Consider the following 14,226-nt stretch of genomic DNA (forward strand, 5'->3'; position numbering starts at 1 on the left):
TTCAGTCTCTGTGAATGTCTACATAAGTGCTTTCATGAGGTTAAAACTTTGGCTTGAACACTAGAAAGAATTCATATGTTCAAGCACTCCATAGGAGTAATTTAACAAATAGCTGAATCCATACTAAAATATGACTGTGTGGTGTAGAGCAATGTACGAATAAAATTATAATGAACTAATAGTATTAGTTTATTAATCAAGCACAACTAGAAGGTGACACCTACTCATGCACACAACATACTGCTCCATTATTTTCTTAGGGAGGGACATTTGAAAATAGGGGTGTTCCATAACAGTGATTGAATGGTAGTGGCAGTCAACCCCTGAATTATTGCTAGCTCAGCCAGTTTTGCTCTGCAGTGCTGTTAATCTTAAATACAGCTTTGTATGTATTTTAGAGACCAAAGATAATGAAAGTAACTGTTACTAGTCTTGATAATCTAAAAGTGGATATTAGAATAATTTCTGCCACATGAAATGCATTGCCATTCTTCTTCAGAAGTTGCAAAGAGGGTATTCCTTTTGATCATAGGGTATTTACTAGCTTTCCATACTGGAACTGTGAAATATGAAATCGGCATGTTATTATAAATTCTCCAGTGTTAGCCTGACCATGATGAAAGAGCACTAATAATTAGTTTTTTTCCTTTCATCTGCAGAATCAGTAAAACTTTTTTCTTTTGTCAATACAGAAAGTAAACAAAAAACCAGTAATGTAAGCATTTTTATTCATCTTAGAATTCTCTTATTTCTGAAAATCAGTGCAGCGTCTCAAAGTAAGTTTTCTAATCAGCTGAGACTTGTTCTCCACTGCTTCTAAATTATCTGATATTCATGTAGGCCATACAAAGGAAGCAGAGCAGGTAGATATGCTCTGTGTCTGGAATAGGACCTAACTGAGATAACTTAGAAATTATGTTATTAAACACATGGGGTCAGGAAAACAGAGTAGGACAGTTGTAATATTTCTTACAATTCCTTCAAAACAAATACCTTGAATGGGCAGCATAGTTGTTCTCTTTGTTTATGAACTCCAATCAAAAGAGTGCTCAGGTGAAAGGATTCATATTGATAGGGAATCCCTCTCTAGTCCTTAGTATTGTGTATTAGCACCCCAGAAAAGCCCAAGAGTCATATGTGCTCAGCATTTCATTTTTCAAGGTGATTGTCAATTCAGAAAAACCTGCTTTACGGTTTTCTTTCAGCCAGTTAGCAAAATAACATCAGCTATTGGAAGTATACAGCTGACATCAGCTGTGTTTTGGTTCTCCCCATTTAAGTTCATTGCAGAAACAAATGTGTTATGTGACATATGTATTGAAACAGGTAAATCCTTGCCTGTCAAGCAAATTTATTGTGATCTTATTTCAATTTGTGAGTTCTGTTTTAGAGACTGAATAGTAATGAAACAAAGTGAAATGGGGCTTTCTCCTTGACTGATTAAGAATATTCAGTTTGCAGTGCTCCCTATGTGGGTGAAATATAGTATTCTCTTACTTAAATTGTCTTCAATTTGTTACACTTAAATAGTAATCAGCATAATTCTATTTATAGGTAGTTTTTGCTTGAGTGAAAATTGATATTTATATTTAAAGAACAATCCAGTTTAAACTGTGGTAAGCTAAAGTTTTTCATTTGCAGCTTAGCAACCTGATCACATTATTTTTGCTTCATATATTCTAATTTACATCTATTTAAAGCAACCCCGACAACAGACATAATAAGTAGATACTTTAAAAAGAGATAAATTGGGATGTGAGGATTAAATTAAATTATCCAGTATTATGACCTCCATGTACTCTAAAGTTGCTTTTTCACATGCTGTTGGTGTGTATCAAGTAAAAATTCATGGTTTGCATCATTTTCTTTATTGGCTCAAACCGAAATAATAGAAATAGAACTAGAATTATTTTCAAATGCTTTGTCATTTGTTTAAACCAGATTTTGTGCAGCTGACAGTTACAGAAGCCTGTAGAGTAGTTTGTCTGTGCAGGTGTTTTTCCTCCTCACTTGCTTGCACACTTGTCACGATCAAAAATCTGAGACTTGCTTGCCCGCTTCTCAAAATTGATTTCTGCCTTACTTGGAGCAATGTTCAGAAAAACAGCCCCAATGTCATTCAGCTGGAGAAGGCTCCTTCTAATATGTGTGAGGGAGTCATGCCTCTTACAGTAATTTTTCTCTGAGGAGCAGTGTTAGAGATGTTTGGGCCTTTTTCCCCTGTAACATTCCTTTTTTCCTGTAGCATGCTTTTATGAGGAGGATTGTTCCTCCTCATAAAAGCAAATGGTGGTCTCCTAAGGAAAAGCAAGTTCCACATGAACACCCACATAAGTAACATGTCAAAAATGTAGTCTTTGTTTTAGTGGAGAGAAAATTGTCTGCTTGAGTGGAAAGCAGAGACGTCAGTGGGGAAGGTGAGAAGCGAAGTTGTTACTTCTCAGTACATACCCTAGGCTGAAAATTCTGCGTGGTTCCATCTTAGTGCATTCAGCTGGGATTCCCTGAAAGGCTTTTTGTTTAGAAAGATCAGCTCAAAGAATAATTTATTTTTCCTATCCTCCACTACCAGCCTCAAGTGATTTGTTTTCTTCCATAAAGCATTGTCTCATACATGAGTGCAGGTCTAGCCACAAAAGGGAAAATGTAGAGGAAAAAAATCTGGAAAAGCAGTGGAATGATGCCTAGGAAAAAGGATGCACTGGGTAATGAGTGATCATCATCCTGAATGTTGGAGGGAATGAGGAAGAGGAAGATTGCATCCATGTTATCTCAACCAAGCCACCAAAAGTGAATTGCTGGTTGCATCATTTCCAGTTGCTTTGATAGGCAGTGAACTGTGGAGTAGACGTTTTGCTTCAGTATTCACAGATCCCAGCCCAAAATCATTGTAATTTTTATGCCTTTATTCTATGTCTAGGGCACTGTGCTACCTCATTATGACCAGAAAAAGAAGTGCATTCATTATGTTAACAATAAGTATTAGTTAATCAATTTGAGTTCAATTTTAGGCATCATTTACAGATAAAAAATTTTAAGTAAAATTTCAATTTTACTGATATTCTATATATTTCTATTTATTTTCTCTATAGATGATTCACACCATCAGGACTCTGGTTGAAAATACAGATAGCTTATATGAGAAGATCGTGCAGTGTCAGAAAGCAGGTAAGTACAAGCTACTTTTAAAAATATTATACAGAACTTGCTGCAATTTTTGTATTTTCCAAAACTTAAAATCAATATTCAACTATAGCAAAAAACCTCCCCCAACAAGCAAAACCGAACAAACAAACAACAAAAAAGCAAAAATACAAAACAAAGATTAGTGTAATATAGGCACATCCAGTAAGAGTGGAAAGACATTTCAAATCATAGAAAGCAAAGATTCATAGAATTGCATCTTGAATTTAGAAATTACAAGTATTTTATACATGGACAGTAGCTTGTCATTATAGTCATTTCCACAAATGAAAACACAAGGTTACAGGAAGCAAAGAGAATGATCTTTCTTCACACTGAAATTTTTTAACCATTTGTTCCTCTTTCTCTATGTGAGAACTTTTCTTCTATTGATGTGGTAGCTCACTGTCTTCAAGAACCTTGGTGAAACTTGAATTGTCAGGAGAACATTGCCTTCTGATAGTTGTGTAACAGTAATTCAGATGTTTGGTTCCTGTATTTCTTTAGATCTGTTGGGTGGATGCCCTTTGGTTCTGTGTTGCTCCCACAAGTTCTCTGAAAAGTTTCCTGTGTCGGATATATATTTGAAATAGATGGTATAAGTACTTCTTGACCCCTTCACAAACTGACCCCTTTTTAATGTGATATTTTGTAACAGTTTTGTCATTGGGGCACAACTGAGTTTTGAAGGTTTCCTGCTTGTTTTGATAGCATGCCTGACCTTGTTGTTTAAACATGCTTGTTTTCTTTTGAACTTTCAACTGTTTTATAAATAATGTTACAAATTTGCTCAAAGTGATGCATCACATTTTGCATCAGAAACAGGAATTCTGCCAAAGACTCTGCCAAAGCATTTACAGAAATATTTTGCATGACTCAATTGGAACAAAAGCTTTTTATATAAAATACATTTTTATCTGACTGATATTTAACATCTTGTAGCTCCCATTATCTTCCATAATTTTGTTCCATTCTTTGATTTGCTTCTCTGCTCTCCTACAAATTCCAGTCCCTTTATTTTGTTCCTTTTTTCCAAAAAGAAAGAAAGAATGCTCTTACACCCTCAGCCTTCCTTTACAAACTCCCTCCTGTTAACAGTGCAGCAAGAAAGGCTTACCCACTTGGAATTTGTAGATCTCCTCTTGATTCACAGCATATACTCCTCAGACACTGTGAACTTCAGTCAAACCAAAGGACTGTCAAAATACCTGAAAGTTTTAAGTTGCCCTATTTACTTGAAATTGTCAAACATAAATACCAAACATAAATACCACGAATGAAAAATATTACTTCACACATCTTATTGATAGATGCAAAGATTTATCAAAAATACTGTGGTGGTTTTGGCTGGGACAGTTTTTTCTTCCTAGTCGCAGGTGTGGGACTGTGTTACAGAGTGCTTTAAAATGGGGCTGATGATGCAGAGATGTTTTTTGTTGCTGCTGAGCAGTGCTCACACAGGATGATGTTTTGCTTTGCTTACGTGCACGGCCTTTGCTTTACCCATTAAAGTGTCTTTATCTCAACCCACAGGTTTTCTCACTTTTACTCTTCAGATTCTCTCCCATCCACCCAGCAGGAGTGAGCAAATGTGCCGCACTTGGTTGCTGGCTGGGGTGAAACCACAGCAGTACCAAACACAGAATGTATTGTGCTGTTGTAAGGATGTTGTTGTATGGTAGACATGTGTGCTTGCTTCTTAAATCATCTCCCAGTTATGTGGTGATAATGTGCTTAAATTTTTTAGTGTCACCAGTGTCTTAAGCAGTTTAGGTCCTTGGTTAGAGACAAGGCAAAAGCCAGTTGCCTAAATTTTTTTATTTTATAATTGGTGCTCTTCAGAAAAGGTTGCTTTCTACTACCTTATATGGATTCCTGTAAACTTCCATATATCTTTCTTGAGTCTTACTGCCTTATTTTACATGAAGGACAGTTGGGCCCAGGAATCCTTTGCTTAAGATGCTAAAGACTTAAAGCCTGTGCTAAATAGTGGAGATTTTGATCTCCTTCAAATGAGAACCCTCCAGTGTGATGACATAAGCCTAAGTATGGATTATGTAATAGATCCTGCTATTTAGGGCAGCTTTAGCCCTGCAGGGTCAAGGCATTTTTTTAAGATGAATTAACTTTTAGTATCAATGGGTTTGGAAGATTATCTTATTGATCTCATGATCTCAGCAGATGCTGTTTGAATTACGAGTAAAAGATTATACATTTTCTCATGTAGTTTCTGGATAAGGAGAAAACAAAATCATGCCTTTTTTCCTTCTAGGGCTCAAACAGTGTAAAGGCTGCTAAAATAAGAAGTAGACAAGCTGCCAATAAGCAGTAAATTTTTGTTGTCATAACGAGGCTTATAAGAGAATTTTGTTAAAAAGGCAAAGTAGATTCACTCTGTTGAACTGTTTTCTATCTTAAGTTTAATAATAGGACTTTTGGCCTCCTATAGAATTCAGACCTAGTTTGGAAATAAATGCAGTATTATTTCCTTGGTTGATAGCCTTTTGGATAAGTAAAGATACAATTATTGAGATGGCTATTTTCAGAATTCAGGGTTTTTTCTATTAATATTCTCTGAGCACATTTAACTATAAACATCTCTCCTCACTTTGGTTCTTTAAAATGAAATAATATTAAAAACCTCTCTGTTTTATCCATATCAGCATATTAATTTCAGCTCAATACATTGTTATTAGTTAAGTAGTTATTGAAAGTATTTTAGGTACATGAATAATGAAAATATATGGGAACATGATACTGCTTTGCTTCCCTGTGTACTTTTATTCTTTTCAGAGTTACAAAAAATCCACATAACTTCAAGATGATTGTAGTGCCATTTATTTTGTTGCTATTAAGCCAGTTAAAGATGCTACAAGAAAATAGAAGCTATGTGCTAAAGGGAATTTGAAGATAATCTGATTCATTCACTGAATCTCTTACAGTGCTAAAATGCTCCTGTATTTCTGCTAGAGTAAAAGTTTGAATGTCCAGGTCACCCTACCCCATTTATAGCCTCCTTTGTACTCAAATCACATAATTACTGAACTCCTCTTTTGAATCTTCCGTTGCATTTTTTTCTTTATAATTCAAATACTGTCTGAGCTCATCCCTGATTAAATGAGAGAACCATGACTTAGGAATTCATTTTGGTGTTCAGCATTGGAAGCTCAGAAGAATATTCCAAATATTCATTAAATTATGGGGAGCAATAATTACTAAGCACAGCTTGCTGGTGACAAAGAACTACTGAACTTAATTAAAGGTAGATATGACTGGAGTGTTTTTGAGTAACCTGGTGTGATGGAAGGTGTTCCTTCACTTGGCAGAGGGTTTGGATGTAGATGATCTTTAAGGTCCCTTTGAACCTCAAACCATTCTATGATTCTATAATCTTGGGAAATATAAAATCAGTAAGGGTAAATTTATGTGTGTCGGGGAAAATATTGCTTTGACAAAACCTGCAAGGAATGGTCTCTGAGGTTTCTGTTCTAATTCAGAAAATGAAGTTTTTGTATGGAGTTCTAGCAGTGTCAGTTTAGTGTTAATATGATGCATAAATGTGTATTTCAGCACTGTTTACTCAAACTGAGGATGAATTCATTTTTAAGAATTCAGATTCATAAAAAACATACATATTTCTTTCCATATGTTTTTTTTATAGGCACAGCCTTCCCTAGGCATCTGTGCAGCCAGAATTCTTTTTCAGATTTTTATTTTCTGGGCCCTCAGCTACACTATTCTGTCTCTCCATTTGACCATCCTAGTTTTGCCTTATGCACGTCATTTTCCTGGCTTTCGTTTTGATGATGTCTGTCCCTGGATGGATTTTTAGGTTTTTTTCCTCATTGTGCGTCAGGATTGAGATGCTTTCACTTCTCTTGTGTTTGCTCATTTGGTAGGAAGAGTTTCCAGTGCCTGCTGGATTTTCAGTCCTTGTCATATTGTCCCACAGGCTCTCTGTAAACATCTACCAGGCTACTTCCTTTGAATTTGTTTTTAAAATTATCCCACAAATACAGCTAGATTGACACATGTCCTCCTACCACCTTAACCAAAATAGCTTTTCATTGTACTCCCCACTCTTCCTGTATCCATCTGTTCTCTTTCTTCCTCACACTTGGATTCGGAGTTGTCGGAGCAGAGTCTGTCTTATTTATCCCATCTGTACAGTGACTGACTTTATTTAATAATGCAAGTAATGAATGACAGAGAAGGAGTATATTTTCTAACATGTACTTCAAAGCAAGGTATGGTTTCAGGAAAGGAAGTATCCAGCCATTCTGGATGCCTTAAAGATAAACACAGTACACAGTATTTAGTGGAAAATGGTTAATCTGAGTTGCATGCTGAAGAATACTAGCATGATAGCCATACAAACACTTCAAATGCTTCTGGTAGTTGAAAACTAAAGGAATGAAATCAATTTTGTTCGAATAGTTGGAACTCTTACTTCCCCACTATTACTACTTAAGCTTTCCAGCAAAATGACACTTCCACTGAGCTGGTGAGCTTTTTTCCCTTACTGTTTGTAATAATTTTTGACTCAGGTTCACCAAAATAAAACATATAAGGAAATGTAATATTCTGGCAGATTAGATAATCCACTAACAGAGCAAAAGAAATTTACATACTTAACTACTGAGGAGCACTTTTGACTTGGTATATAGGTGGGCAATTGAGTTTTTATTTACAGTGTGAGAGGCAATGACTAGGTTCCCAATATTTCTGCAGTTATCCCTGACTTGAAAGATAATTTATGTTTTTTATGGTTTGGGTACTGTGGAGTTCAGCAGAACATGTTATTCCATGCCTTCTGAAATACTGCCTCTCATCAGCAAGTGTTGGCTCTTGGTTAGAAGCCATTGCATTTAAACTACTGTTTTGTAACTAGGGAGTGAAGGGATGCTGCTCTGTTATCATTGGACTTTGCACCTGAAAATATTTCATTTTTTTGACTGCCATCAGTAGGACATGCTGATCTTCAAGTTACATCTTAGAATTGGATCCATTGCTGTATTTTTCATGAGATTCACTGTCAAAAGAAAGCCATCTATAATATTTCTCACTACCACGTAAGCTCCAACGTCACCTGCTGTAGTAGCTTAAACAGTGCTTGGAGACCCCTCTCAGCCAGTCTGCATGCTTTTGAAATACCTGCTCTTCCTTGTTTTCTCTATGTTCCCATTTTAATAAGCCAGGTATCAAATTGTTTTAACTCCTTTCTCTACACTTGTCACAACATAATTTTCACTGTTTATTAGCACAATAGACTTTTGCTGATAGTTAAGGGGGAAAAAAAGGGTGTATTCAAGTTATTCCCTTTATTTATGTTTCTAATTTTTCTGTATTCTGTCTATCATTTTTACCTGTTTTTTTGTCTTGTTTGCTCTTCGTCCTGTCTACTTCTTTTTTTTTCTGCATTTTTTTCTTCCTGTTTGTCCTTCCTCCTCAAGTAACTCCACTAAGCCTCTCTCTAGGTACAGCTCACAGCAGCCCAGATTGTACTATCATTGCCTGTACTCCCTGTAAACCTGTTCTTCTCCTGTGCCTTGAATATTCTGGAAACCACATTCTACTGGGGAGGAGGGGAAGTGAAGAATTGCACTTAGATCAACTTAAATAGTATTAGTGAATAGGTGATGAGTCATTTTTCTTTATGCTCACATGTTTGTCACCATAGTTATTCACACCAGTCATACACCACATTTTTCCTGTATTACTTCTCATACGTAGTTCCCTGTAATACTTTGGATGGTATTGGGGTTTTTTTGTGAATCTGATATATTTTGCTAATGGGTGGATGATTCCTAGGAGACATCTCATATACTTCTTCATGACCTCACTCATTGGTACTAGGGCAAATACTTGACCAGCACAGACTTTTGCATTACTCTCTTGAGTTTTCCCCTTCACATGAAGCCTTGTTTTCCCCTCCCGTTAAAGTAATGCCAGAAAAGAAAGAAGTTAGATTTCTGTGGAAGTGTAAGAGATTGATGACTATTGCCCGTGAACCAATGTGGGCTCAGCCAGATCTGAACACTGGGAAAAATTACAGTGTGCCATAAATCAGTATCTTTATTAAGTCTTCATTCTAACATTCAATAAAATCAGAAACTTTTCAATAAAATCTCATTGGTCTCTCTTGAGTATCAAGACTGATAAACAAGAGATGGAAACAGCAGTCTGTGGAAAAAAAAAATCCTCTCCTTTGTACCTCTTTTGTGTTTATGCCCTTTATTGACAGTCTTAATTCATTCTCATACGTGTAGTGGCTGAACTTGACCCCCATTCAGAAATGTGGTCTGTCTTCACAGAGGAGTGTATTTGTGGAATAAAGTTTTCTGTACATTGGGGGTGGAATACCATGAGTCAGTTTTCCAGAACAGCTGTTTTATTATGGCAGGATCTGTTTCTCTGTGAATTTTGTAGAAGCGTTGTTTTGGAGGAACAGAAAGTGTTGTTGTGGGTTTTATGAGTTTTGTCAGTTGATATTCTTTTTGTTGACTTTGGTATCTAGAAGGGTAATTTTACATAGGATTGTTCCTGAAAGTGTTTGGACGGGTGGAGGTGGTTACTTAACCCTTGGAAACAACAATGTCATGGCATACTGTTACACATTTCCTCTTTTCAGCTTCATAATAGTGTAAGCTTAGTACTGCAACTACTATAGATCTCTTCTGATGGTGTTTCTTAAGGAATTTAGTGAGCATTTGAAGTCCCCAGTGGCTCCCCAGCATTAAAGAAAGTCTCTTATATGGAGAACTGAATTACTGTGATTGCACATGGGGCTGTGTGAGTCTGGACTGGAAGACTGAATATTAATTTAGAGGAAAGGATGGTTCTCAGCAGGCTGTGATGCCATTGTTGTTTGGGATGTTGGAATAAGAAAGTTCTCTTAAGTATTCAATTTGTCTTTACTGTTTTTCAAGAATAATAGGGCACTGGGCACCAAAACAGTTTTTAGCCACCTAAGTAGAGCAGCACCTATGTGTCTGTCTGTGTCTGAGGAACATTTCCACTTACTACACAGATAGTGCCAAAAAGGTCAAAGTAATTAAAAAATGCTGAACAACTAATTAAGGTATTGTATTCTTTTGTCAAATAATTATCTGAATATATTGAATGCAAATAATTAATTCCTTGAGCATCTTAAATCTCAGCAAAATATTCTTTGAACCTGCCAAGAAATTCTGATTCTCTAGTTATGGCGTAACATTTTTTCAGTGTCTTCAGTGAAAACAAAGTGTTTGGAAGTACTTCAGCATCTAATCTTTGTTCCTGCTAAGACTCCATTTTTGCAGTTAGTAATGACTTTTTAAAAATACAGAGATATACTAAGCATTATTTTATGAAAGTTCATTTTAAATCTTTGTGTGAAGAGTGTTTTGTAAGCAAAATATATGAGAATTTACTAGTATGGTGACTTCTACTGCTTCTCTAGCATGATGGATTTGATTTATTGTTGATATGGTCTGGTAGCCAGACTCTTTTCCCAATCTCTTTTTCTGATAAAATTAATTTTGAGAGGAAATTGTTTGTGAGGCTGAAATAGCTTACTGTTTAAGGAATGTAATCTAAAATAAAAATATTAAGAAACATATTTAATGCTGTAAAAAATTGAAGCTGTCACTTTCAAAGATGTGGCCAAGAGTAGCAGCTGTATAAGCAAATTAAATATTTATATGTGGAAATGAATACTTACAGCCTAAATACTTTCCTAGAATTTTCCATTTCCTTTATTACCATTTAACCTACACAGTGGAGGAAGAAATATTTGAATATATAAACTGATTTCTTGGATTTTTATTCTTGTAAAGAAAAAATTTGTGTATGCAAATTATTCACAGCATCTTTGTAATTATTTGAGTTAAATCTGCATAGTGGTAGACCTGCAAAGTGTGGTAACCTAAAACCTGTGAGGTAATCCAAAGCTGTGAGGTATTTTCTTTACATTTAAAAATTATTAATGTTTATTTAATTTTATTTTGTATTTATAACTATTTTCAAAAGTATTTAATTTGATTTTAAATCAAAGAGCTCTACCAGAAATTAAATAAACTATATTTGGCTTGACTGAATTTAAGTGCTTCATACCTGCAGTATTACCAGTGTTTACTTCATATAGACATAGTCAAATTTTGTTTGTTACTCATTTCACGTTAGGCATACTCAGTATATGCATTTATTGCCAGAGTTTCATCACTGTGCTGTTTCACTGATAAAGTTCTTTGTTAAGAGAAAAAACATAGCAGGAGGAGCCCACCTGCTGTGTAGTCATGTCTCAGCTAGGTTGTAAATCATCTCTTGGCAAGAAAGCTTTCATCAAAGAAAACAAATGAGCATGTCAGGGGAAGATTTGGCTTTAGAAATACAGCTGAGCAAGTGTTGTGCCGGCTGCTTTGCTAAAAATTCCTTGAAAAATTAGTATCTTGGTTCTCAGTTAAAGAAAAGGTGTGAATTTTTTTGCTGTAAACTGAGATTGTATGCCAGGGCTTTGTGATAGGAGCACTTACAAAAGCAAACAAATCTCAGAGTTCCAAATGTTCCTGTACTTGTACCACACAGGTATGTTCTCCAGTTTTCCATTTTTCAGTTTCTTTTCACTTCTTCATTTTAATACATGTGTTATTATCATCAGACAGTTCAAACAAATATACATATATTGTATGTAAAACCATAATTACATGCAGCTCAGTGACCTAAGGCCTCTTTCCTTTTTAATATATGCTTTTTAACTAGTTTAAAAATAGCAGAATCACTTATGCTGCTTTATATAGCACATTTTAATTAATATCTTAAATATGATGCTTTGGAACTATAGTGAGAGCCCAGTAGTGGGAGGAATTGCTAACCAGCTTCCAACAGGTGTCGTTTCTAGTTAGTAATTAAAGACAATAAATTTTATATGAAGTAGCTTCATTTTAAAGAAAAGAAGAAACTATTTTTTCCATCTAAATACAGTTGAAAATGAGTGGCTTTTATTAGTATCAAAAATGTTGCTTTTGAGGTATATCACCAAATAATATTTTTTTTTACGAAAATAAAGTGTTGGGATTACAACAATATACAGGGCATCTTTGTTCTAGCATTTCAAGCATCAGTAGAACAATAACCATATTTTAAGCTTATATGAATGTTGTAAGTTCTGAATGGTTTTGTATCTTCTGAACATATTTGTGAAAAATTAAACACTAAGAATCCAGGACATAAAGCAAAGCTGAAGTCCAATCTGGAAGCTATTCTGACAGGGGATGACTCAAAATTATCATCCTGTCAAGACAACTATATTGCCTTGTATGCTTTATTTAGGAAAACTTCTTGTAATTAAAGTATGTCATAGCAGTAAGACACATTGCTCTCTCTACTGTAATTTAGTCCTTGTTGAGATTATAAACATGAATATTCCAAGAATATGGCAAGCATAAGTTAATGCAGGTGTGACATCCTATGCATGTAACACTGTAGGTCATCCTGCAGCTGGCTGAGGAAACACAGGACTGTAGGTGCTTCACTCTGCTTCCCAGTGCACCTCTTGAAAATGGATCGTGTTGAACTGTATTTTACAATGAATATGAGTTTTTGATCTGTGTAATTTTCTCATTTTAAAACTGATCACAGACACACATCTACAATGGTAATAAATTTTACTTAAGTTCTGATTTTGCTGGTGGACATCCATCCTAATATTGTCCTTTAGCTGCAGTGATCCTTTGAGGTCCAAGGTCTTACCTGACTGGTGTAGAGTATCTAGAGAGCAATTGCTCCTCTTTTGGTTTTCTTTTTGCTAGACTAGCCCAGCAAATTTTTGTTAATCTCCTCAATGATACATAGTTCCTACTGCATCAAGTGGCCTTATAGTGTTTCTCTTTTCTTCATGCCATTTAAGTTATTAAAAATTGAAGAGGATTGTGGGTAAAATTTCAGAGTAGCATCTTGGATGTAAGGTATTCCTGGTGAATGAAGAAGGGTTAAAGTCATCTAATGCATTCCAGGGCTGTGGGAACGGGTCTGAGGGAGAGGGAAAAGCTGAGACAATCATGAAATTCAAACTAACCAGCATTCACTGAGGAACCAGAAAGAGATTCAGCACTGATGGGGAAAATATTATTTGGAAATCCTGAAGGATTCCTTATGAGAATGCTTTAGAATAAGCAAGTGTGCTGCAGAGGAGAAGAATATGCTGTGAAATCTCTGGTTATGGTTAGGAAAATTTGTCAGCAGTATTTTGTTCACTGTACAAACCTGCTGTTGACTCATGCTGTTGCTGTTTTGCTACATATATTACAGTGTACTTACATGCCTTGCAATAGCTGGGGTGAATGTTTTACAGAAAAGCTGCTCTTTTTAATGTGAAATACTTGAATCCATTTTCAATTTGCCAATGCTTAGGAAATTGTATGGCTTCTGTCAGCTCACCCTTACTTATGCAGTGATGACCTTCTTAATGCAGGTTATGCAAACTAAGAGCCCTTAGTACCCTCATGCAGAAACTCAGAAGGGGACCAAATAATGATGTTTGAAACCTCATCACACTGTCACAAGCAGAAGGCAAACAAGTTAAAGAAAGCTAGAAAGTAGGACTAAGCCAGTCAGCCTCACCTCAGTCCCACAAAAGAGGGGATATTCAATATCCTTGGTGATATTGAACAGACACCTCACACAGTCCTGCGCCACCTGTTCTCTCTGATCCTGGTTTTGAGCAATGGGGTTGGTCCAGAGCTGTCTTTCAACCTCAGGGATTCTGTGCAAATAAGGATTTTAGTAAAGAGTTTCCAGTCAAAAGAGCTTTTTAGGTTTGAGCTTTCTGGTTCAAGGCAACAATCAGTAATAATTTTGTTGTAGATAAATACATTTGTGCAGTGGACAAAAATTAAAACACAGAAAATACCATCCAAACAGAAGAGCATACATCCTATATATTCTTCATGGACACTCAGAAAGTTGTGAATTATATCTTCCTTAACATCTGCCACAATAAATGAAAAATATAACTAACTTGTGCTTTCTTTGATTGAGGTGGTATATGCAAAAATATAATGGGTG

The 14,226-nt window shown here is 35.7% G+C and overlaps 1 protein-coding gene across 1 annotated transcript in view; it reads left to right on the forward strand.

The window, feature by feature from the left end:
- Nucleotides 1–14,226, forward strand: part of PLCL2 (phospholipase C like 2) — a 99,678-nt gene that overhangs the window by 72,564 nt on the left and 12,888 nt on the right. Inside the window, exon 5 of the mRNA XM_005480922.4 lies at nt 3,093–3,168. Within this exon, the coding sequence (XP_005480979.1) occupies nt 3,093–3,168 (76 nt within the window). The remainder of the gene's footprint in view (nt 1–3,092; nt 3,169–14,226) is intronic.

The sequence above is a fragment of the Zonotrichia albicollis genome, chromosome 1 (genome assembly GCF_047830755.1).
Source record: "Zonotrichia albicollis isolate bZonAlb1 chromosome 1, bZonAlb1.hap1, whole genome shotgun sequence".
Lineage (NCBI taxonomy): Eukaryota > Metazoa > Chordata > Aves > Passeriformes > Passerellidae > Zonotrichia > Zonotrichia albicollis.